This window comes from Rana temporaria, chromosome 12 (genome assembly GCF_905171775.1).
Source record: "Rana temporaria chromosome 12, aRanTem1.1, whole genome shotgun sequence".
Lineage (NCBI taxonomy): Eukaryota > Metazoa > Chordata > Amphibia > Anura > Ranidae > Rana > Rana temporaria.
Window position 1 is genome coordinate 40,882,874 of NC_053500.1, and position 26,927 is coordinate 40,909,800.

Consider the following 26,927-nt stretch of genomic DNA (forward strand, 5'->3'; position numbering starts at 1 on the left):
AAAGCAGGTTGATGATTTAGGGCCAATTTCGGCAACTTTACTAATGGCACTGGGTAAGCTTTATCAGAGAGGTTCTCTTGGGTCTAACTGCACCCCAATAAGTATCAATTGATGGGATGTTCCTATGTGCCTAAACAGTGTCCAAAACACAGGTCTTCAAGTAAGATAATACAGTAAGAAATATTTAGAAACCATGGGCCAGATTCACAGAGATCTGCGGCGGCGTAATGTATCGTCTTTACTTTACACCGCCGCAAGTTTTCAGCGCAAGTGCCTGATTCACCAAACACTTGCGTGTAAACTTACGGCGGTGTAACATAAAACCGTCCGGCGCAAGCCCGCCTAATTCATGGGCATGCTTCGTTTGGAAATTTCCCGCCGTGCTTTGCGCAAAATTACGGCGCCCCGACGTGTTTTTTGAACAGCGACGTGCGTAACGTACTTTCGTATTCCCGGACGTCTTACGCAAAAAAAAAATATATAAAATTTGACGCGGGAACGACGGCCATACTTTAACATGGCTGTTCTAAATCTAAGCCATGAAATAGCAGGCCTAAGTTTGCGACGGGAAAAGCCGACTAGCGACGACATAAGAGAATGCGACGAACGTGCGTACCTTCGTGGATCACCGTAAACAGCTAATTTGCATACCCGATGCTGGAAAACGACACAAACTCCACCCAGCGGCCGCCGGAAAATTACACCTAAGATCTGAAGGTGTACGAAGCCGTACGCCTGTCGGATCTTAGCCAAAAGCCGTCGTATCTTTGTTTGTGAACTACAAATAAAGATACTCCGGCGTATTTCTTCTGTGAATCTGGCCCCATGACTCTTTATTGTATAGAATAGAGAAATGCTATTATAACAAAGAAACAACATTTGCCAGCTGATAAGTGCACAGGCTACCTAAATAGATATAAATGGAATACTGAATATAATGTTTGGGCAGTACCTGACCCTTTACCACTGTAGTTATATATTTCAAATAAGCTTGGTCAAATTGAAAATAAATCTGATGCTTTGTATCCAGCTTTAGACCAACTGCATACTGTTACTATGATAAAACGTTTCATTAGTTTATCATTGCAATATTGCATTTTTGAGTGTTTTATTTGAGGTGTGTTCAGCCAAATCAGTTGGCTTTTCCTTTATTGTTATTTCTTTAGGGTGGAGTCAGAAAACGTTTCTAATGAGCTGGACAGCAATAAATGAATTATTGTGAAGTTGTTTTACAATTGTCTAAAGTTTCCCAAGCAGATTACCAAATGTTTAATGTTAAATCATAATATCAAGCATGTAAAGCAGTGGATAGATGAGCAGTCAGATACTTGTAAACATTAATATTAGTAATTAATGTTTTGTGGCACTCCCTGTCTTCCATATATAAGGGAGCAGAATGAATAGAGAATGTATTGTGAAGGACATCCATTTAGAAACACACACTTTTAGGTCATCTGTACCACTCAAATCCATCATCATGAGTTACGGTGGTCACTCCTCTGCTGGATCACACCATGGAAGCTGCCATGTTGGTAGTCATCTGTCTAAGATCCCAAGCCACACATATGGTCTTTCTCATGGAGGATCTTCAATTAGCCATCATAGAGGATCCCTCTCTTCTCATCACAATGGGGGATCTCATGCTTCTCATCATGGAGGATCCCACTCTTCTCATCACCTCGGGGGTTCTAATGCTTCTAATCATGGAGGATCCTACTCTTCTCACCACCATGGGGGATCTCATGCTTCTCATCATGGAGGATGTCATAATTTACATCATGGAGGTTCCCATACTTCCCACCATGGAGGCTCCCACAGATCTACAGGTTCTCATAGTTCTCATCATAGAGGATCCCATGCCACCCACCATGAAAGTTCCCATAAAGTCCATCATAGTAATCACTATAGAGCCCCCAGTGTACATGGAGGATCAGGAGGCAAAGGGATCTCCATATCCAAGCACGTTCATGGAGGTGCTCATAGCAGCAGCCATAAAAGCCATCATGGTTTGTTCAATGTCAATGGGAAGGAAACCATGCAGCATTTAAATGATCGTTTGGCTTCCTACTTGGACAAAGTCCACTCCCTAGAGCAACAGAATGCCCAGCTTGAAAGGAATATCCGGGAGTGGTATGAGAGGAATCAACCCAGCACTTTACCTGACTACAGCTGCTTCTTCAGAATCATTCAAGAGCTTCAAGGCCAGGTAAATAAATGATACATTTAAATTCTTTAAACTCACCCTGACACCTACATATTTAAAATATAAAAACAGATTAGGCATATTAGGCATCTAAAAGGATACCAGATGACATATTTTATATAGCACCCAAAATGGGTCTCAGTGCATTTTGTTTGTGCTTTTGGGCACACTGATACAAGCTAAAATGGAATGTTTTAGCATGTGGCTAGTGAAAATGTACCCTTAAGTCATATAAAAGTGCAAGTCATAATAGATATGCAGTAAGCTACCTTAATTGATACAGAGCAAAGCTTAGTTCAATACACTCTATGAATTTATCCTTTGCAATAAATAATTAACACCTATTATTTCCAGATTTCCTCAACTTCTGTGGAAAATGCCAGGATTGTATTACAAATAGACAACGCTCGTCTAGCAGCAGATGACTTCAGAAACAAGTAGGTCTTTCTATATTTCATGTCTTTCTTCATTATTATCAATATCAGCATTAATTGCTTTGTCTTCCTTTTGTCACCAGGTATGAAATGGAACGCCAGCTGGCAAGCAGTGTTGAGGCTGATGTGAATGGACTTCGTATACTCCTGGAAGAACTTAAGAGGGACATATGTCAGCTACAGGCACAAGTAGAAAACCTTCAGGAAGAACTGCAGCTAATGAAGAGGAACCATGGGGAGGTGGGAAACCTGTTACCTCTTTTTAGAGCTAAATCAGACATTTATTTTAGGAAAACAATTCATAATGTGTTGTTACAGAGCAGGTGTAAAAATTGTTGAAATCACTTTTGCTTTAGTGTTATGCTGCCATCCTGGGCAATCTGTGAAATATTTACAACTTTTAAATCTTTTTTTAATATTTTTATCTTCTTTGTCAATGAACTTAAAGTGTTACTAAACCCAGGACCCTGCATTCACTATATCTGGTCTCCCACAGTACACAGAACATGGAAACGCATTTTTATGGAAGGAGAGGAGGATCAGAGAAACCAATCAAACAGTCTTTTTACACAATGCAAGGAATTAACCCCTTAGGTTCCACAGGGGGTTTATTAACTCATTTATTAACTCATTAAAGGATCTCAGAAATGTCTCAAACTATTCTCAAATGCATGTAAAAGCCCACTACATTTGTCCATTGACATAAGCCCGAAAGCCGAGTCAACACAGGTTCTAAAGCACACATTATGGAGATCTTCAGAAATGCATCCATAACACAACTAGTTTCTAACATTTTTACTTACAGGAAGTCAACGCTTTGCAAGCTCAGTTGGGTGCCAGGGTCAATGTGGAAATGGATGCTGCTCCATCGGCTGATCTGAATAGAACCTTGTTTGAGATCAGAGAGCAGTATGAGAATCTGATGGAGCGGAATCTGAGAGAGGTGGAAACTATTTTCAGACAACGGGTAAGTCTTTTTGTAGACTGAAAAAGCTTGTTGAACCTGTTAGACCTCGTACACACGACAGAGTTTCTCGGCAGAATTCGGCGAGAAACTCGGTCAGAGCCGGATTCTGCCGAGAAACTCTGTCGTGTGTACACTTTCGGCCCGATGGAGCCGCCGAGGAACTCGTCGAGAAAATAGAGAACATGTTCTCTATTTTCTCGTTGTTCTATGGGAGCTCTCGGCCCGCCGAGCTCCTCGGCGGCTTCAGGGCTGAACTGGCCGAGGAACTCGATGTGTTTGGCACGTCGAGTTCCTCGGCCGTGTGTACGAGGCCTCAGAAGAATAGTGGGATAGCAATCTATTACATTTTGATAATTATGTCCTATTATTTATTGGTTATATTCCAATAAACTTAAATCTTCAGAGGTCCGCCACACCCCTTGCACGGTTACAACTACTCTGGCCAACGGCCACGCTCATGCTTCCTAAACAGGGATGTGGGTATTTATTTAGGCACTGGTGCAACTGGGCATTAAGGCTGTTGCCTAAGTACACAAAGGAAAAAAATGCAGTGACATAACTTAAAATATATAAAAACTAATATAAATGTTCAATCAACTTAAGCCTAGCTCCTGTATATTAAAAATTAGTGACATGTTTCTTCACAGAAGATCAGAAATAAACCTCCTTTGACTTTATATATACAACTATATATATATATACTATATATCAGCCTCCATATATTAAGGGGTACATGACTCTAAAAAACATTCTATTTATATATAGACTGAGGAACTGAATCGTGAAGTTGCTTCTGGTTCTGAACAACTCCAGTCTGTACAAACTGAAGTCATTGACTTGAGACGTACCATCCAAACCTTGGAGATCGAACTGCAAAGCCAGCTCAGCTTGGTAAGTGTGATTGCCAGCCAATTAATAAAGTTTGTGTCAATGACCATTTGCTGGTCTGTGAGCATCTTAAGTTCATTCTGCAAAGACTAACAGTATGTACTGTAATTACTATTTTTTTCTCTGTATACAATCGTTCTCTATTTTTTCCCAGAAATCAGCTCTAGAAAACACCTTGGCAGAAACAGAAGCCACATTTGGGGCTCAACTTGCCCAATTACAATGTTTGATCAACAATTTAGAGTCCCAGCTAACCCAAATCCGATCTGACCTGGAACGTCAGAATCAGGAATACACGATCCTGATGGACCAAAAGACTCACCTGGAGATGGAGATCGCCACCTATAAGCGCCTATTGGAGGGTCATGATATCCAGTATGTATTTTTAAACACAGGACAATAACTGAACTAATATTCCTTAAGACATACAGGCCTCAATTTATAGCAACACCTATTCACACTGAATCTTTTAAAAGGAAATACATATTTGTTATATTTAATATAACTTTTATATAATTTATTTGCTTTAATATTCAATTAGCTACCAGAATAGAATACAATTTGGAGAACATCTTAATTCCAAAACCAGACAGTTCATCAAATTTTTGCATTTTGTTTAGCAATATGTTATTTTATATAAACCAAACCATACAGAAAAGTCAGAATACCATATATTTCTTCATTATTCTTTACTGTGTTCTTAAAATTTCAGCACTTCAAGTCAAAGTTTTCTAGGAGACAGCCATGGTATGTACACATATATTGTCTTAAAGTGATTGTAAACCTTTATTGTTTTTTAATAACAAAACATGTCATACTTACCTGCCATGGTCAATGGTTTTTCACAAAGCGGGCCTGATTCACCTCTTCTGTCTGCTCTCCTGGCTCCTCCCCAAAATAGCGGCTTGCTATGGAGGCTTGCTCCCAACCTGGCTCTGTGTGTCCATAGACACACACACAATGTGTCTTGACCTCACCCCCGATCCCTCCTCACTGACTGTGATTGACAGCAGCAGGAGCCAGTGTCTGCTGCTGTCTCTGAATCTATGAGGAGGGAGAGAGCAGAGAGAGCCACTGCTCTCGTGCATAGGGTTAGATCGAGGTCGGGCTCATGTAAGTATAAGGGAGGGCTTGGGGCTGCATAGAGAAGGTGTTTTACCTTAATGCAAAGAAAATATGGGAAACATTTTAACTAGTACCTTGACATTAGTGGCATTTAGGCACCATCCTATAGGGTTTGGACCTCATTGCAGATCATATAAAAGGCCACTCCATCCCATGACCTGGGGGCTAGGCACCAGGATGGGGTAAGCCACAATATTCCATCCACCTTCCCTCTGTATCTCACCCCACCCAACAACTGTTGTCCTCCTATGCCCCATTTTTTCCTCCTATCACCCATACCTCTCTTATCTTCTTTTGTTCCCTAACAACCTCAATAACAAACTCTGAAACAGACCTCCTTGAGAGATTGGTAAAAGATTACTTATTTATCAAAACTAACTTGTTTGCTGTACACAGGGCTGGTGTAAGGATTTTTGAAACCCTAGGCGAAACCTCATTTTATTGCCACACCTCTTGGCTCCACCCCTGACTCCACCCTCTTTGCCCTGCCTATGTATACCCCACCCTTTTAATAAAGCACCCATCAAATGCAGTCCACCAGTGCCCATCAAATGCAACCTCACCAGTGCCCATCAAATGCAGCCTCACCAGTGCCCATCAATGCAGCCTACCAGTGCCCATCAACGAATGTTTGCTTGCTTCCATTCATTCGGGAGTCAGGACACAGACACAGTCTTCCACCGCTGTTGTGCCTCTGACACTATGTGCATACAGAGCAGCAGCTGCCTGCTCATGCTGAGACTTATGGTAGTTGCTTTCTGCAGAAAGAAGAGAGTAGGAACACCAGTGGCTGCCTAGTTTGCCTAGTGGTAACAAAAGCCCTGGTTGTACATGTGCTGTATTTGGCCTATGATAGCCTGCCCTAGTTGGCATTACTATGCATTATTCCTTCTGGAATTCCAACAAAACAAAAAAAGTTCTTGCCCTACTTCTCATGTATATATTTATATGCCTTGGTCTGCCACCATTTTCTATCCCATATTTTCCTTACCTTTGAGACCCCTGTTTTGATGGTCTCCCATAGGATTTTGAGCTTTACAGTTAATACCAAATCTCTTAGACTATTGGTCTATACTGACTTTTGTCAGGTTATACAATACTATTCACTATACTTATGTCTCCTGCAACTGTCTCATTATGTTGGCCAGTTGGCCTGCATTTTCTGTATAACTATCGATCCTTGTTTTGTATTGTATTATGACAACTTTCCAATAGAGTTCCTGTTTATTAGAAGACCACTCTATCTATATGACTTCCATCTTAATGGCATTCATTTACTGAAACACAATACCAATCCCTTTAATCAGCAGTCATACTCTATAAACATTTATTTTAGCCAAATATATTTCCAAAATCCTAAAATGAAATTCACGTTGCATAAATCACTATGTAGCCAGATAGTTCCAGGCCCTTTTTGCTAATGAGTTCAATGGCAGTCACATTGTCTGCTGTGAATTTTGATATGCCCGGCTTGTATATGGGACAAACAGCATTCAAAGTGGCAATATTATGAATGATTAGACAGCAACCTGCTTCCCTTCCTACCAAGTGCCAATGGTGGGTTTTGGTCCAGAGATGACCCACAGTAGTTTTCAGCTGTGAAAATGTGGAATAGTCTTGCACAGGAACTTATTTTAGCTGTAGACAATTTCTAAAAAAGTTGTGTGCATTTATGATACTGCAAAACATAAAGGAATAACTACATTTTCAAATACATAGTTGAATGTTTGTCCAAGGCAACCTTTCTCAACCTTTTTACAAAATAAATAAACTTCAGGTCTTGGGGTACCCCTGCTAAAATCAATATATTTACAACTCATGGTACATATGCAGGTTTCTCAACTTGACTATTTATGTAAAAATAACAATGATAATTGGAATATGGTGGATTGATATGAGACCCATATACAGTTTGCATCCCTTTAGACATAGATCTTTAATAATTTGAACTATCGTATCTTCTACTTTCAGGATCTCACCACACAGTGAAAGTTCACCATGTGACTAGCCCCAGTCATCATCAACATCATCAAAGTCATCATCAACATCATAATCACCATAATGTTTGCTAATGTGTTTCTGACTCTTCTGGAGAACCCTGTGGATAATAGTATTATCCTATCTCTAGAAAGTATTTTGGTATCTTCCTCTTTCTTCTTCTTATGCGGCCTTCGGAATCTGCTTCACCTAGGCAAAACTTGGCATGAGACATGAACTAGATCCACCAAGATATCCAGTAGACACAACTGAAATAATGCAAGGTTTAAGATTAGTTAGATACAGTATCTGTTCATCTTTAGAGGTTGGTGGTAAACTATTCAAGTTTACCTAAATTGTAAGTTAATTTCAAGATGTTAACCCACGTGTTACAAAAGAAGATGTTTCCATGTACCCAACATTATTTAGGGTACATGTATGCTACAGTATGCTAGAGCATAAGATACGTTTAGGGCTGCAGGCATATTCATCTTGTTCCAATAATGTCCTTATAATACACAGATTTTGTACCAACATGTAGTGCAATGTGTTGCAGTGCCATTTATTGTGCAACAGCATTGAATGCCATTCAAATGTATAGTACAATTTGGGTTACGTTGTAGTGCTTTGGAGAAAACAATAGAGCGCAAGCATATTTACCTGATACCCATTCAGAACAAATAACCCATGGTACCACAATGCCCTAAAAGTAAGTTGTGGTGAATGTGTTACTGTAACACTCTCAAGCGTAAACAGGCCGTTATGGTACATACAGATGCAATGCAGTTTGCTTCACTCAGAAGAAGTGAGTTGTTCCATAATCAGTCATTTTGAATTACAATGATCATATGCAAAATGAGTTATAATATGAACCAGTCTGATCAGTATAAAAAAGGATATGAATTTTTGCTGAGTTCTCCTTTGCAATGTAGTTTCCGATTAAAAAAAACAAAAATCAGCATCTTTAAATGTGCCTATAGTACATGAATGCACATATAAAACACATTCTTAATTCAAGGTTTTATTAACATAATCCTGTGCAGGTTCTATTTATTATAGAGTTGAAGTATCAGTTGTATAATAATATTTCATGAACCTATTTGTATTGTCTACCATTGTACATATTAATGGATTATTAGCATGCAATATGTATATTTTATTGTAGTGGACATACTAAGCCCTAGATTCTGGTTATTTAGAATGTTTTAGGATTTTTGGGACTATATATATTCTGGTGTACTACTGCAGTAATCTAGTGAATTTTGATCATCATTCTCTTGTCCTTGTCACCTACTAAATGTTCAATAAAACAAATCCTATCTTCATGCAATCAGCTGTGTGTGTGGTATTAATGATGCACATGATTTTTCCATACTAAAAAAAAATAAAATAAAAAAATCTAAATAGTCTTTCATATAAGTGCCCACAAGGCACTCTTGGACCAGTGCCTATAGCAGTAAGATTGCAAGGGCCAGCATTTATACTCTGACATTACTATCCATCTAGTCATTTGTGGCTTAATTGAGCAAGAAACTGCAGGAAAGGGGGTGCAAGGGATTCTGAGAGGGGTACAAGACTCTTTATAGTTGAGAAAGCATAGACCATATGCCTCCTCTAGTAGTTTCTATTATATAATTGTGTATTGGTGCTCCCGTGGGGTCGTGGAGTGTAGTAGTCACCCTGCTCAGTCCAGCATTCACTTCCAGTCAATCCTCACTGTACATTTTGTGGTTTTATTGAGGGAATTAACTTGGATGGGGTAAAGGGAACATGGGATGCCAAGATAATTGACTTTAAGTGAATGAAATACATTTGGAATCTGCATTTGCAGTCTCTAAAGCTCTAAAGCTCCATACTCCTCCAGCACATCACTTAAGTCATCGTTGCTTCCTCTACTGCACAGCACCTGATTCCTGGCACAGCTAGCACATGGTTAGGCCCCACTCTGAACAAGGCCCAACAGTTCTGGATTCGCCATTTGCTGGCAGGGGTCTGCAGTCCCCTTTGGTGTAGCAACCAATAGCAAATGAACAGAGTCTTTTTGTGCTAGCTGTGTTCTAAGTGGACTACTACCCAGTCAGTCTTTTGCAGACTCTGCCAACACTCCTGGCTGCAGCAGTCTGTCTCTATTCCCAGTGACATCACAGTCTCTCTCTTTGGCTCTACATGCACTCCTGGCATGTCTCTCCAAGATGTTCTGACTGTGCCTGTCACTCATCGACCCAGATGGATCCCTCCTGATGACTTGCCCGGCAATGTTCCCAGCTGTCCTTCTTCTGATCCTGTTCAGGACACCCCTCATTTGTATGGAGAAGTTTCTTCCAGGCCCCCGAGCTTCATGCCCAAGATCACCCCCCCAGAAGGGGGACTTCCTCAAAGGCCACGACAACCTAACACTCCATCACTCAGTTCTTCCACCCCACAACTCCTCCAGAGAAAATATAGGAGGCCTACACTCTTCCAATCCTAGTTGAGGATTGGTCACTCCAATCCTCTCTCCCCACATCTTTTCCAGAACCTTCCAGTAACCAAAGGGAGGCAAAAGAGAGATGAAGCCCCCCCAATCAAAACAAACAGGCCTAGCTTTCATTCAGGCCTGCCTAAATTTACCTACACTGGCTGAAACAAAAAAAACTACTACCTCTAGCAGCCTACCTACCTAAGGTAGAGGATGCTACACTTGCATGACAGAAGGAACATAATCACTCATGTGTGCCCAGAACAGCTTCATCTAGCTATGGACCTGCATAAACAATATACCTAAACCATTGTGTTTTCTTAAAATAACACAAATTATTTGAAGTGTGTAAAATAAGTGTGGTTGAAAGTGGAAATATTAGTCATGGTGAACAAACAATTCTTAAAAATGTTCTGGGAATGTCCAGAGCAAATCAGCTAGTTCCATTTTGAAAAAAAAGTACATTTAAGCTCCTAATAATTTCCTAAATCCATGGTCATGTGATCCTCTGGACTGCAGAGTGGAAGGACTCTTCTTTGGGTATCCACGTTGTTACCTGTATAATGTGGACATTTGTCATTGATTGTCCAGTGGCAGAGTCCCCTCAGATCCTAGAAGACTGCAGTAGCATACTGGGAAAAGAGGCAGCAAGAAAACTCCTAATGGCGATCCCAAACTGCAGTATTGGATCACTGGTGGTGGTAGGGTTTGCTAAAACACCATGGACATTATTGGCATTGTCCTAAAGCCTCTTTCTTAAACTTGGCAGTAAAATCTCTACTAATGTTCAGCAGCAGGCCCTAGGTATGACACTCATTGGTCTTTTTAAATATGTTTTTTCAACACAGGTCTTGGAACATGACCTATTTCAAATCAATGTACCATGACTCAAGAGTAAAGAAGCTTTATTAGAGGCAAGGATTGCATTTAACACAGAAATCCACACCAAACATTCCCAACATATCCCAAAGCTTCTTTAGAGTCTGTCAGACCTATCCAGGGTTTTTAGGGGCCTATGTATTCAACTAAGAACACAGTGATGACAACTTACTGCATTGCTTTTACCTTTACTGAAGTGTCAGAAACCTAGGGGTTTAGCTCAAAAAACACACATTCACCCTTGCTTGGCTTTTATGCCAAGTACAGTTATGTCGCGTACACACGGTCAGAATTTCCGACAACAAATGTTTGATGTGAGCTTGTTGTCAGAAAATCCGACCATGTGTATGCTCCATCGGACATTTGCTGTCGGAATTTCCGACAATAAAAATTTGAGAGCTGGTTCTCAAATTTTCCGACAACAAAAGTTGTTGTCGGAAATTCCGACCGCGTGTACACAATTCAACGCAAAATAATTCTATGCATGCTCGGAATCAATTTGACGTATGCTCGAAATCATTGAACTTAATTTTTCTCAGCTTGTTGTAGTGTTGTATGTCACCAAGTTCTTGATGTTCGCAATTTCCGACAACATTTGTGTTACTGCGTGTATGCAAGACAAGTTTGAGCGAACATTCGTCATAAAAAAAATCCACGGTTTTGATGTTGGAATGTCCGATCGTGTGTACGTGGCATTAGGATAAAAATAAATGCGGCTAAAAAGAGAAATATTTGTTAAGGTGATAAAGAAAAATCCTTAAAGATTTTCTGGGAATTATTCACATAGAATATATCAAAAAGCAAATCAGCCAATTACATTTTGAAAAAAGTACATTTAAGCCCCTAAAAATTTCCCGAATCCATGGTCATGTTATGCTCTCGACTGCAGAGTGGAAGGGCTCTTGTGGACTCTGTGGACACTTCCCCTTGATTGTCCAGTGGCAGAGTCCCCTCAGATTCTAGAAGATTGCAGCAGCATAATGATGGAGGGAAAGAGACAGAAACAAAACCGCTAATGGCAATCCCAAACTGCAGTCTTGGATCGCTGGTCTCCACTCCCAGAAAAGGCATCAGAGAGAGACACGTGATAACAGCATGTTAAAAATGCTTTAGAAGCCCTTAGAGAAGAATTGATGAATGGGGGTGTACGGTGGTGGTTTGCTAAAACACCAATGACATAACTTTATTGGCATTGTCCTAGAGTCTCTTTCTCAAACTTGGCAGCACCCTCGCTACTAGTAATCAGCAGCAGGCCCTAGGTCGGACACTCACTGGTCTTTTTAAATATGTTTTTACAACACAGGTCTTGGAACATGACCTATTTCAAATCAATGTACCTGGACTCAAAAGTAAGAAAGCTTTTATAGAGGCAAGGATTGAATTTAACACAGAAACCCACACAAAACATTCCCGACTTATACACTGTTTTTAGGGACCTATGTATACAACTAAGAACAAAGTGATGACAGCTGTCAGCATTGATTTTACCTTTACTGAAATATCAGAAACCTAGGGCTTTAGCTTAAAAAACACAAATTCAACCCTGTCATTAACCTTTGCTTGGCCTTCATGCCTAGTACAGTAGGCCCCGTACACACCATAGAATCCATCCGCAGATAAATCCCAGCAAATGGGTTTCAGCGGATAGATCCTATGGTGTGTACACGCCAGCGGATCTGTTTCCGCGGATATATCTCCCCTGGGATGGATTCCAGCAGATCGAATATTCGCTGACATGCAGAACATATCCATCTGCTGGAGTCCATCCCAATGGATGGATCCGCTGGTCTGTATAGACTCACCGGATCCATCCGTCCGAAGGGATCCCCCGCATGCGTCGTAATGATTCGACGCATGCGTTGAATTCCTTATATGACAGCGTCGCGCACGTCGCCGCGTCATAATCGCGGCGACGGCGCGACACATCATCGCCAGAGGATTTCGGTGCGGATTTCAATGCGATGGTGTGTACACTCCATCGCATGAAAATCCGCCGAAATCCTCGAGAGGATTTATCCGCGGAAACGGTCCGCTGGACCGTATTCGCGGATAAATTCTATCGTGTGTATGGGGCCTAAGAAGAAAAAGAAATGTGGCTAAAAAGGGAAATGTTATTTACAGTGATCAAAAAAAATCTTTAACGATTTTCTGGGAATATTTCACATACAATATATCCAAAAGCAAATTAGCCAATTACATTTAAAAAAAAATAACATTTAAGCCCCTAAAAATGTCCTGAATCAGTGGTCAAGTTATCCTCTGGACTGTAGATTGGAAGGGCTCTTCTTTGGGTGTCCACGTTATTACCTGTATGATGTGAACACTTCCCATTGACTGTCCAGTGGCAGAGACCCCTCAGGCTATAGAAGACTGCAGTTGCATACTGATGTCAGGAAAAGAGAAACAAAACTGCTAATGTCAATCCCAAACAAATATAATAGTATCCAATAAACAGTTTGATTTATATGTGGTTTTGAAATTATTAGTAATTAAATGTAACTCTAAAAAAGATTTATGTTTCAGATTCTAGTTCCAAAATCTGGGGTAAAAAGGTTCTTCCATTCCACTATGTTTTTGTTGGGATTGATCAGGTTTTGAGCTTTGATGCCAATTGAAAGGTTTGCTTTGGAGGCTTCATATGTTACTGATTTTTATGCTAAAGGTTTAATTGTAGTAGCAGGAGTCTCTATACAATCCTCTCAAATCGGTGCCCATCAGAGCAGCCTATCAGTGCCCATCAGTGCAGCCCATCAGTGCCCATCAGCGCAACCTTATCAGCGTACAACAAAATATAAAAATATATAATTTAAAAAAAACAGTATTTTAACAAAAAAAAAAAACACAGAGGTGATCAAATACCACCACAAGAAAGCTCTATTTGTGGTGTGTGGTGTGTTTAGTGCCCAGTAAGCAAGTGGTTAACAGTGGTCAGCAATTCCTTATTCTTGCTCAGCACATCTTGAAAGCTGTTCCTCTGTTCTCTACCTTATTGCTGAACAATTTGCAGGAATTTTCTCTAAGCCACAAGTTCTTGAAAATGGCCTTTTCAAACCCTACCATGTCTGAGTGTTTTCTTCTGCAGATTTACTTGCTATGACCTTCTTCATTTAGCCGTAGTTTTTAAAGTGATTTTTTAGTTTTATGTGCAATGCATAGTAATACAGATATCAATGTATCACTCACTTGCTAGCCGCTTGTAATACCATTGCTTTGTTTTACGTCAGAAACAAGAACTTATAAAATTTCATCCAGGGGTTTTCCATCTTGCTTGTGGGCATTGTGTAGCCCATAAGCAAAGACTTCCTGGAAGCGGTGATGCGATGCTCCAATCATGCACCGCATAATCTCAGGCATGCACTGTGTTGACGGCGAGCAGCGCGAGCTGCGCCGTCAACACTTCCTCATTACCATCGGGTGACGTCAGTTTAGATACACACCCCGTGCTAGCCCCATTCAGATCGTCTCCTGGGAATCTTGACACGTAACTCCCAGGAGACATTGCGCACAGCTCCCATCACACACTGGGCCATCGGGGAAAAGGAGTGACACGCCCACTCCCGCGGGGAACAAGACCCGGAAGCGAGCTGAAATACATCAGAATCAAGGTAAGCATAGACCCCCGTAAAAAAAAAAACTGTGAATTTTTACATGCAGTTCTATGGCGGCAGGTCAGCTCCCCTGCGCGAGAGCCCGTACAATAACGTTGGCTCTCTAAGCTAACACTAGGGGCGCGTCCCTGACTCGCGTGATCGCCGCCGGGGAACCCGCGATTGCTCGTTACAGAGCGAGGACCGGGAGCTCCCGGTCCTGTCAGGGGAGAAATGCCTGTATGATGTATCATACAATGTATGAACAGCGATCAGTCATTTCCCCTAGTGAGGCCACCCCCCTACAGTTAGAACACAACCAGGGAACATACTTAACCCCTTCCCCGCCCCCTAGTGTTAACCCCCTCCCTTCCAGTGGCATTTTTATAGTAATCCAATGCATTTTTATAGCACTGATCGCTATAAAAATGTCAATGGTCCCAAAAATGTGTCAAAAGTGTCTGAACTGCCCACCATAATGTCGCAGTACCGAAAAAAATCTCTGATCGCCGCCAATACTAGTAAAAAAAAATACTAATAAAAATGCCATAAAACTACCCCTTATTTTGTAAACGCTATAACTTTTGGGCAAACCAATCAATAAACGTTTATTGTGATTTTTTTACGAAAAATATGTAGAAGAATACGTATCGGCCTAAACGGAGGAAATTTTTTTTTTTAATATATTTTTGGGGGGTATTTATTACAAAAAGTTAAAAATATTCATTTTTTTCAAAATTGGCGCTCTATTTTTGTTTATAGCGCAAAAACTAAGAACCGCAGAGGTGATCAAATACCACCAAAAGAAAGCTCTATTTGTGGGGAAAAAAGGACGCCAATTTTGTTTGGGAGCCACATCGCACGACCGCGCAATTGTCAATTAAAGCGACGCAGGGCCGAATCGCAAAAAGTGCTCTGGTCTTTGACCAGCAATATGGTCCGGGAGTTAAGTGGTTAAGGCTACAGTTCACGGTAATATAATGTTCAGATTGAGGGTGAACCTCCGATTTAAAGGGTGCAAAGCCTTGGATGTGAACCATTTGGACACAATAGCATAAAGATAGCTAAAGAGGCCTGTCAGTCAATATTATAATAAGTATTTTAGTTTGCCCTTAGTTCTATTTACAATATCGTAAATGCTAAAGCAGGTAGATGAATTAGGGTCAATGCCCCCAACTTTACTAATGACACTAGGTAGGCTTTATCAGAGAGGTTTTCTTGGGTCTAAAGCCCCGTACACACGACCAGTTTCCTCGGCAGAATTCAGCTTCCGACCGAGTTTCTGGCTGAATTCTGCCAAGGAAACTGGTCGTGTGTACACTTTCGGCCGAGGAAGCCGACGAGGAGCTCGACGAGGAAATAGAGAACATGTTCTCTATTTCCTCGTTGTTCTATGGGAGCTCCCGGCCCGCCGAGCTCCTCGGCGGCTTCAGGGCTGAACTGGCCGAGGAACTCGATGTGTTTGGCACGTCGAGTTCCTCGGCCGTGTGTACGGGGCCTCACTGCACTCACAATAGGTATCAATTGATGAGTCAATAATAAAAGATAATACAGTAAGAAATATTTTGAAACCTTGACTCTTTATTGTATAGATTAGAGAAATTCTATTATAACAAATAAACAACATTTTCCAGCTGATAAGTGCACAGGCTACCTAAATAGATATACACGGAATACCAAATACATTGTTCGGGTAGTACCTGACACTTTATCACTGTAGTTAAATATTTCAGAGAAGCTTGATCAAAGTGAAAATAAATCTGATGTTTTGTATCCATCTTTAGACCAACTGTATACTGTGATTAAACGTTTTATTTGTTTATCATTGCAATATTGCACTTTTGAGTGTTTTATTTGAGGTGTGTTCAGACAAGTCAGTTGGCTTTTCCTTTAATGTTATTTCATTAGGGTGGAGTGAGCAAAAGTTTCTAATGAGCTGGACAGCAATAAATTAATTATTTAGAAGTTTTGTCTAAAGTTTTCCAAGCAGATTACCAAATGTTTAATGTTAAATCCTAATGTCAAGCATGTAAAGCAGCGGATAGATGAGCAGTCAGATACTTGTAAACATTAATATTAGTAATTAATATTTTGTGGCACTCCCAGTCTTCCATATATAAGGGAGCAGAATGAATGGAGAACATATTGTGAAGGACATCCATTTAGAAACACACACTTTTAGGTTTTCTGTACTACTCACATCCATCATCATGAGTTACGGTGGTCACTCCTCTGCTGGATCACACCATGGAAGCTGCCATGTTGGTAGTCATCTGTCTAAGATCCCAAGCCACACATATGGTGTTCCTCATGGAGGATCTTCAATTAGCCATCATGGAGGATCCCACTCTTCTCATCACCATGGGGGTTCTCATGCTTCTCATCATGGAGGATCCCACTCTTCTCATCACCATGGGGGTTCTCATGCTTCTCATCATGGAGGATCCCATAATTTACATCAAGGAGGCTCCCATACTTCCCACCATGGAGACTCCAACAGATTCCATTCTACAGGTTCTCATGGTTCCCATCATGAAGGATCCCATGCCACCCACCTTGGAAGTTCCCATAAAGTCCATTATAGTAATCACTATAGAGCTCCCAGTGTACATGGAGGATCAGGAGGCAAAGGAATCTCCATATCCAAGCACGGTCATGGTGGTGCTCACAGCAGCAGCCATAAAAGCCTTCATGGTTTGTTCAATGTCAATGGGAAGGAAACCATGCATCATTTAAATGATCGCTTGGCTTCCTACTTAGACAAAGTGCGCTCCCTAGAGCAACAGAACGCCCAGCTTGAAAGGAATATCCGGGAGTGGTATGAGAGGAATCAGCCCAGCACTTTACCTGACTACAGCTGCTTCTTCAGAATCATTCAAGAGCTTCAAGGCCAGGTAAATAAACTACCTTGTCTACATATGTGCTATAATAATTAGGAAATTATTTTGACACTAAAGCTACAAAAATATTGCAGTGATTAAATATTTATATTTTTTAAACTCACCCTGACACCTACATATTTAACCATTTCAGCCCGGAAGAATTTACCCCCTTCCTGACCAGAGCACTTTTTGCGATACAGCACTGCATCGCTTTAACTGACAATTGCGTGTTTTGTTTGTGCACCCAAACAGAATTTAAATCCTTTTTTTCCCACAAATAGAGCTTTCTTTTAGTGGTATTTGATCACCTCTGCGGTTTTTATTTTTTGCAATATGAACAAAAAAAGAGCGACAATTTAAAAAAAAGCAATATTTTTAACTTTTTGTTATAATAAATATCCCCAAAAAATAATATGATGACGCGGCGACGTGAGCGACGCTGGAGGGTAACTACTTCCACGCATGCGTCGAATCATTACGATGCATGCGAGGGATGGGAGCAGACGGATTGATCCGGTGAGTCTGTAAAGACGACCGGATCAATCCGCTGGACACGATTCAAGCGGATAGATTTCTTAGCATGCTAAGAAATTTCTATCCGCTTGAAATCGATCGGCCGGACGAATCTCCGCGGATAAATATCCGCTAGGCTGTACAGACGACTGGATTTGTCCGCTGGAACTGATCCGCGGATCAATCCCAGCGGATAGATCCGGTCGTCTGTACGAGGCCTTAATGACACTGGCAGGGAAGCGGTTAAACACTAGGGGGTGATCGAGGGGTTAAGTGTGTCCTAGGAAGTGATTTTAACAGTGGGGGGATGGGCTCATTACAACATGACCAAGATCACTGCTCCCGATGACAGGGAGCAGTAGATCCCTGTCATGTTGCTAGGCAGAACAGGGAAGTGCCTTGTTTAAATATGCAGCTTTGTGTCAGTATTTTCTTTACTTGCTGAAACTAGCCACACATCTAAGGGTTGCTAAACAATGCCTTGCGTTGTAAAACTCATGGCACCGCTCATCACCATTGCCACACCACAGATATCAGCTAAATGCTAAAAGGGAATGTTTTAGCATGTGGCTAGTGTGAATGTACCCTTAAGTCATATTACAGTGCAAGCCATAATCGATATGCAGTAAGCTACCTTAATTGATACAGAGCAGAGCTTAGTTCAATACACTCTATGAATTAATCCTTTGCAATAAATAATTTACACCTATAATTTCCAGATTTCCTCAACTTCTGTGGAAAATGCCAGGATTGTATTACAAATAGACAACACTCGTCTAGCAGCAGATGACTTCAGAAACAAGTAGGTCTTTCTATATTTCATGTCTTTCTTCATTATTATCAATATCAGCATTAATTGCTTTGTCTTCCTTTTATCACTAGGTATGAAATGGAACGCCAACTGGCAAGCAGTGTTGAGGCTGATGTGAATGGACTTCGTATACTCCGGGAAGACCTTAAGAGGGACATATGTCAGCTACAGGGACAAGTAGAAAACCTTCAGGAAGAACTGCAGCTAATGAAGAGGAACCATGGGGAGGTGGGAAATCTGTTACCCCTTTTTCGAGCTAAATCAGACATTTATTTCAAGAAAAATAATGCATAATCTTTTGTTACAGAGCAGGTGTAAATATTGTTGAAATCACTTTTGTTATAGAGGTATACTGTCATCCTGGGCCATCTGTGGAAAATTGACAACTTTTAACACCTTATTTTTTTATCTTTTATTATTTGTCAATGAACTTATACCCTGTACCCACGAGTGGAATTCCCGTTGGAAAAAAATTGGATGTTTTTTCCGACGGAATTCCGCTCAAGCCTGCCTTGCATATACACGGTCACAAAAAAGTTTGGTGAACTTTTGACTGCCAAGAACGCAGTGACGTAAAAGACTAGGATGAGCCGAAAAATTAAGTTCTATGCTTCTGAGCATGCGTCAATTTGTTTCTGAGCATGCGTCAGAACTTTGCGTGGCCGAATTTGTACACGCAGTAGGATTTTTTTCTGACGGGAAAATAGAGAGCCTCAAAAAGCCTTTATAAAAATGCAGAGGACTAACCCTTTAGTTCCACAGAGTATAGTACTAGTGAGTATAACAAGCATGCTTTACTGCATATATAGACTGGTTTTACTGTTGTGGGTTTAGTAACACTATAAATGGTCTCTGAAATGTCTCAAACTATTCTCAAATGCATCTAAAAGCCCACTACATTTGCCCATTCACATAAGCCCGAGAGCCGAGTCAACACAGATGCTAAAACACACAATATGGAGATCTTCAGAAATGCACCCATCATCAACTAGTTTCTAACATTTTTACTTACAGGAAGTCAACGCTTTACAATCTCAGTTGGGTGCCAGGGTCAATGTGGAAATGGATGCTGCTCCATCGACTGATCTGAATAGAACCTTGTTTGAGATCAGAGAGCAGTATGAGAATCTAATGGAGCGGAATCTGAGAGAGGTGGAAACTATTTTCCGACAACGGGTAAGTCTTTTTGTAGACTAAAAAAGCTTGTTGAACCTGTTAGAAAAATTGTGTGATAGCAATCTATTAAATTTTGATCATTAGGCCCTACTACTTCATGGTTATATTCCAATAAACAATAAAAATGTATGAGAAAATGTTTAGCTTTAATGCTCAATTGTACTGTACCATCCCAATTTTCCCATTACACTGAATAACAGGACACTGCTCCCATACAAAGGTCTGCCACACCCTTTGCACAGTCACAACTACTCTGGCCAAGCGGCCACGCTCATGCTTCCTGATCAGGCATGTGAATGTTTATTGAGGCACTGGTGCAACTGGGCTTTAAGGCTGTTGCCTAAGTACACAAAGGAAAAAAATGCAGTGACATAACTTAAAATATATAAAAACAAATATAAAAGTGCAAATCAACCTACGCCTAACTACTGTATATTAAAAATTAGTGACATGTTTTTTTTCACAGAAGATCACAAATAAACCTCCTTTGACTTTATATATACAACTATATGGAAATTAGCATCCATATATTAAGGGGAACATGATTCTAACAAACTTTCTATTTATATAGACTGAGGAACTGAATCGTGAAGTTGCTTCTGGTTCTGAACAACTCCAGTCTGTGCAAACTGAAGTTATTGACTTGAGACGTACCATCCAAACCTTGGAAATCGAACTGCAAAGCCAGCTCAGCTTGGTAAGTGTTATTGCCAGCCAATTAATAAAGATTGTGTCAATGACCAGTTGCTGGTCATTTAAGTCTGTGAGCATCTTCATTTCATTCTGCAAAGACTAACAGTATGTACTGTACTGTAATTACCTGTTTTTTTTCTGCATACAATCTTTCTCAATTTTTTTCCCAGAAATCAGCTCTAGAAAACACCTTGGCAGAGACAGAAGCCACATTTGGGGCTCAACTTGCCCAATTACAATGTTTGATCAACAATGTAGAGTCCCAGCTGGCCCAGATCCGATCTGACCTGGAACGTCAGAATCAGGAATACACGATCCTGATGGACCAAAAGACTCATCTGGAGATGGAGATCGCCACCTATAAGCGCCTATTGGAGGGTCATGATATCCAGTATGTATTTTACACAGGACAAGTAACTGAACTAATGTTCCTTAAAACATGCAGGCCTCAATTTATAGCAACACCTATTCACACTGAATCTTTTAAGAGGAAAGAAATCATTTTTATATTTAATATAATTTTGATATAATTTATTTGCTATAATATTCAATCAGCTACCTGAATAGAACAATACAATTTGGAGAACAGCTTAATTCTAAAACCAGACAGTTCGTAAATGTTTCCATTTTGTTTATCAATAAATTATTTAAACCAAACCATACAAAATAGTTAGAATACCATATATTTCTTCATTATTCTTTACTGTGTGTTTTAAATTTCAGAACTTCAAGTCAAAGTTTTCTAGGAGACAGCCATGGTATGTAAACATATATTGTCTTAAAGTGATTGTAAAATATGTCATACTTACCTGCTATGTACAATGGTTTTGCACAAAGCAGGCCCGATCTACCTTTTCTGCCTGCTCTCCTGGCTATGGGAGCACTCATAGGGGCTTGCTCGAAAATCCGGCTCTGTGTGTCCATAGACACACACACAGTATGGCTTGGCCCCACCCCAATCCCTCCTCATTGACTGTGATTGACAGCAACAGGAGCCAGTACCGAAGTTTGGCACCATTCCATGAGTGTGCGCAATTTTCAAGTTCAAGTTTGACAAGTAAGGTATCAATTTACTCGGCATAACATCACCTTTCACATTATAAAAAAAAAATTGTCTAACTTTACAGTTTTGTTATTTTTTAATTCCTGAAACCGTTTTTTTTCCAAAAAAAGGCGTTTGAAAAATTATTGTGCAAATACAAAGTTGCAATGCCTGCCAGTTTATTCCTGAGAGTGTCTGCTTAAAAAAATATATATAATGTTTGGGGGTTCTGAGTAATTTTCTAGCAACAAAAATGATGATTTTTACATGAAGGAGAGAAGTGCCAGAATAGGCCCGGTATCTATAAACATTTATTTTAGCCAAATATATTTTCAAAATGCTATCTGAAATTCACGTTGCATAGATCACTATGTAGCCAGCTATATCCAGGCCCTTTTTGCTAATGAGTTCCATGGTAGTCACATTGTGTGCTGTGAATTTTGATATGGCTGGCTTGTATATGGGACAAACAGCATTCAAAGTGGCAATATTATGAATGATTAGACAGCAACCTGCTTCCCTTCCTACCATGTGCCGATGGTGGGCTTTGGTCCAGAAATGACCCACAGTAGTTTTCAGCTGTGAAAATGTGGAATAGTCTTACACAGGAACTTATTTTAGCTGTAGACAGTTTCTAAAAAAGTTTTGTGCATTCATGATACTGCAAAACATAAAGGAATAACTACATTTTCAAATACATAGTTGAATGTTTATCCAAGGCAACGCAACTCTTTTACTAAATAAATACATTTCATGCCTTGGGGTACCCCTGCTAAAATAGATATATCTGCAACTCATGGTACATAAGCAGCTTTCTCAACTTGACTAATTATGTAACAATAAAAATGATAATTGGAATATAGTGAATTGATATGAGAAACATAGAGAATTTGAATCCCTTCATAATGTGACATAGATTTTTAATAATTTGAACTATTGTATCTTCTACTTTCAGGATCTCACCACACAGTGAAAGTTCACCATGTGACTAGCCCCAGTCATCATCAACATCATCAAAGTCATCATCAACATCATAATCACCATAATGTTTGCTAATGTGTTTCTGACTCTTCTGGAGAACCCTTTGGATAATAGTAGTACCCTATCTTTAGAAAGTCTTTTGGTGTCTTCCTCTGTCTTCTTCTTATGTGGCCTTGAGTATCTGCTTTACCTAGGCAAAACTTGGCATGAGACATGAACTAGATCCACCAAAATACCCAGTAGACACAACTGAAATTATGCAAGGTTTAGGATTAGTTAGATACAGTATCTGTTCGTCTTTAGAGGTTGGTGGTAAACTATTTAAGTTTGCCTAAATTGTAAGTTAATTTCAAGATGTTAACCCACGTGTTACAAAAGCTATGGAGCTCAGGCCTTTGAACAATTTTAAAGATCCAAAATTAAAGAAGATATTTCCATGTACCCAACATTATTTAGGGATTACATTATGCTAGAGTCATAAGATATGACTTTTCATTCACTTTTTTCTTGGAGCACTTTCAATACTTTTAGGGCCCAAGCACATTCATCGTGCCCTTTAATACACATATTTTTGTGCCAACATGTAGTGCAATGTGTTGCAGTGCCATTTATTGTGCAACAGCATTGAATGCCACCCAAACGCATGAACAGAATGCATCTATGCTATAGTATGATGCATTACACAACATGGTACGATATGGGTTACGTTGTAGTGCTTTGAAGAAATTTTTTTTACCTGGGACCCATTCAGAACAAATAACCTGTAGTAATGGAGTTCACCACAATGCCCTAAAAGTAAGTTGTGGTGAATGTGTTACTGTAACACTTTTAAGCGTAAAGAGGCCATTAGGTACATACAGTTGAAATGAAGTTTTCTTGACTCAGAAAAAGTGAGTTGTCCCATAATCAGGCATTTTGAATTACAATGATCATATGCAAAATGAGTTGAACTCTAGTTTTCTGTTGTGAATTTAAGGGATTTTATTAACATAATCCTGTGCAGGTTTTAGTATAGAGTTGAAGTATCGGTTTTATAATAATATGTTATGAACCTATTTGTACTGTCTACCATTGTACATATTAATGGATTATTAGCATGCAATATTCATATTTTATTGTGGTTGACATACTAAGCCCTAGATTCTGGTTATTTAGAATGTTTTAGGATTTTTTGGACTATATATATTCTGGTGTACTACTGCAGTAATCTGGTGAATTTTGATCATCATTCTCTTGTCCTTGTCACCTACAAAATGTTCAATAAAACAAATCCTATCTTCATGCAATCAGCTGTGTGTGTGGTATTAATGATGCACATGATTTTTCCATACTAAAAAAATAAAACAAAAAAAATCGAAATCTTTCTTTTATATAAGTGCCCACAAGGCACTCTTGGACCAGTGCCTAGGGCAGCAAGATTGCAAGGGCCAGCATCTATACTCAGACATTATTATCCATCTAGTCATTTGTGGCTTAATTGAGCAAGAAACTGCAGGAAAGGGGGTGCAAGTGATTCTGAGAGGGGGTAAAAGACTCTTTATAGTTGAGGAAGCATATAAAGCAGACCATATGCCACCTCTAGTAGTTTCTATTATATAATTGTGTAGTGGTGCACCTGTGGGGTCATGGAGTGTAGTAGTTCCACCCGTCATCCTGCTCAGTCCAGCATTCACTTCCAGTCACTTCTCATTGAACAATGAACAGTCAGTCAACTTGTTTTTGTGTTTTTATTGAGAGATTTAACTTGGGTGGGGTAAAGGGAACATGGGATGCCAAGATAATTGACTTTAAGCGATTTAAAGATATTTAGAATCTGTATTTGCAGTCTCTAAAGCGCCATAATCCTCCAGCACATCACTTATAAGTCATCTTTGCTTACTCTACTGCACAATACTTGATTCCTGGCACAGCTAGCACATGGTTAGGCCCCACTCTGAACAAGGCCCAACAGTTCTGGATTCACCATTCGCTAGAAGGGGTCTGCAGGCCCCTTTGGTGTAGCAATCAATAGCAACTGAAAAGAGACTTTCTGTGCTGTGTTCTAAGTGCAGCAGCCTGTCTCTATTCCCAACAACATCACAGTCTCTCTCTATGGCTCTGCATTCACTCCTGGCATGTCTCTCCCAGATCTTCTGACTGTGTCTGCCATTCACCGACCCGGATGGATCCCTCCCGATGACCTGCCCTGCAATGTTCCCCGCTGTCCTTCTCCTGCTCCTGTTCAGGACACCCCTCGTTTGGGTTGTATGGAGAGATTCCTTCCCAGCTCCAGGCCCAAGATTACCCCCCTCTAGAAGGAGAGCTCCCTCAAAGGCCTTGACAGCCTAACACTGCATCACTCAGTTCTTCCACCCAACAACTCCTTCCCCAGCAGGCTGACCCTGGGTATATATAGAATGCCTAACCCCTGCCAATCCTAGTTGGGGATTGGTCAGGGCTCCCAGATACACCCCATGTCACTCCAATCCTTTCTCCCCACCTATTTTCCAGAACCTTCCAGAAACCAGAGGGAGGCGTCAGAGAGATGAAGCCACATGTGAGTCACCTGCTGCTACTCTCAAAACACTCCCAGCCCCCAAAACAAACAGGCCTAGCTCTTAAACAGTCACACAGGGTGGCAGGCATAGTCTGTTCCTGCAAGTCAGGGAAATAAGGAAGAAAGGGCACAGACTGCCAATCCTACAGTTCAATTACCCGGATTTTATGCTTAGTACCGTGAGGCTGGTAGTCTCTTCCAGCCTTTCTCTCTGTGAAAAACAAGTGTATAGGTGCGGCAACTTTCCCACATAAAAGCTCCACCCAGTGCTCAAACCTTGAAGTTGCTGACACCTCCAACGTACCAGAATTAAGAAAGGGATTGTCGGCACTTAGGATGACATTTAAAATAGTATTCCTTTATTAAATACATGTACAGAGCTGTAAAACATCCTACGCATTTCGGACATTAGTCATTAGACATGGCTGATAAAAAATGAAATAAGTAACACTTAAATAGTATATACAATATAGAAGGGGGGCTCCTTCAAAGGCCACGACAGCCTAACACTTCATTACTCAGTTCTTTCACCCGACAACTCCTCCCCCAGCAGGCTGACCCTGGGTATATAAAGGAGGCCTGCCCTCTGCCAATCCTAGTTGGGAATTGGTCAGGGCTCCCAGATACACCCCATGTCACTCCAATCCTCTTTCTTCACCTCTTTTCCAGAACCTTCCAGAAACCAGAGGAAGGCACAAGAGAGATGAAGCCCCCAGATCAAAACAAACAGGCCTAGCTTTTATCTAGACTTGCCTAAATTTACCTGCACTGGCTAAAATAAAAATAAAATACTACCTCTAGCAACCTACCTATCTAAGGTAGAGGGTGCTACACTTGCATGACACAAGGTCAGTTATAAAGGAGCATTATAACTCATGTGTGCCCAGAACAGTTGCATCTAGCTATGGACCTGCATAAACAATGTACCTAAACCACTTTGTTGTCTTAAAAAACACTAATTATTTGAATTGTGTAAATTAATTGTGGTTGAAAGTGAAAATATTAGTCATGGTGAACAAACAATTCTTAAAAATGTTCTGGGAATATTTCACTTATGTCTAGAGCAAATCAGTTAGCTCCATTTTGAAAAAAAGTACATTTAAGCTCCTAATAATTTCCTGAATAAGTGGTCATGTTATCCTCTGGACTGCAGAGTGGAAGGACTCTTCTTTGGGTATGCACGTTGTTACCTGTATAAAGTGGACACTTCCCATTGATTGTCCAGTGGCAGAGTCCCCTGAGATCGTAGAAGACTGCAGTAGCATACTGATGTCAGGGAAAGAGGCAGCAAGAAAACTGCTAATGGCAATCCCACACTGCAGTCTTGGATCGCTGGTGGTGGTAGGGTTTGCTACAACACCAAGGACATAGCTTTATTGGCATTGTCCTAAAGCCTCTTTCTCAAAGTTGGCAGTAAAATCACTACTAATGTTCTGAAGCAGGCCCTAGGTATGACACTCACTGATCTTTTTAAATATGTTTTTACAACACAGGTCTTGTATAGGGATGAGCTTCGAGTTCGAGTCAAACTCATGTTCGACTCGAACATTGTCTAATCGCCTGTGCGGCGAACAACGAACAATTTGGGGTGTTCGCGGCAAATTCGAAAAGCCGCGGAACACTCTGTTAAAGTCTATGGGAGAAATCTAAAGTGCTAATTTTAAAGGCTAATATGCAAGTTATTGTCCTAAAAAGTGTTTGGGGACCTGGGTCCTGTCCCAGGGGACATGTATCAATGCAAAAAAAAAGTTTTAAAAACGGACGTTTTTTCAGGA

General features: G+C 40.4%; 2 protein-coding genes across 3 annotated transcripts; both read left to right on the forward strand.

The window, feature by feature from the left end:
- Window positions 1-1,422: 1,422 nt before the first annotated feature.
- Window positions 1,423-23,902, forward strand: LOC120918409 (keratin, type I cytoskeletal 19-like). 2 transcript variants are annotated; one of them, XR_005744371.1, is made up of 9 exons: window positions 1,423-2,206; window positions 2,558-2,640; window positions 2,721-2,877; window positions 3,443-3,604; window positions 4,370-4,495; window positions 4,647-4,867; window positions 5,205-5,239; window positions 7,589-8,612; window positions 23,562-23,902. XR_005744371.1 is itself a non-coding variant. In XM_040329954.1 (8 exons), exons 1-8 carry the CDS (start codon window positions 1,478-1,480, stop codon window positions 7,687-7,689), a joined length of 1,614 nt encoding a protein of 537 aa, XP_040185888.1. In that variant the 5' UTR covers window positions 1,423-1,477; the 3' UTR covers window positions 7,690-8,924. The 2 variants fall into 2 exon arrangements, 1 of the variants encoding a protein (XP_040185888.1); XM_040329954.1 differs by lacking the exon at window positions 23,562-23,902 and having other exon boundaries at window positions 7,589-8,924.
- LOC120918407 (keratin, type I cytoskeletal 19-like) lies at window positions 16,652-23,902 on the forward strand. Its single transcript, XM_040329951.1, has 8 exons — window positions 16,652-17,412; window positions 18,633-18,715; window positions 18,796-18,952; window positions 19,739-19,900; window positions 20,472-20,597; window positions 20,764-20,984; window positions 21,317-21,351; window positions 22,591-23,902. The coding sequence occupies exons 1-8, from the start codon at window positions 16,729-16,731 to the stop codon at window positions 22,689-22,691; spliced, it is 1,569 nt and encodes a 522-aa protein (XP_040185885.1). The 5' UTR covers window positions 16,652-16,728; the 3' UTR covers window positions 22,692-23,902.
- Window positions 23,903-26,927: the final 3,025 nt, after the last annotated feature.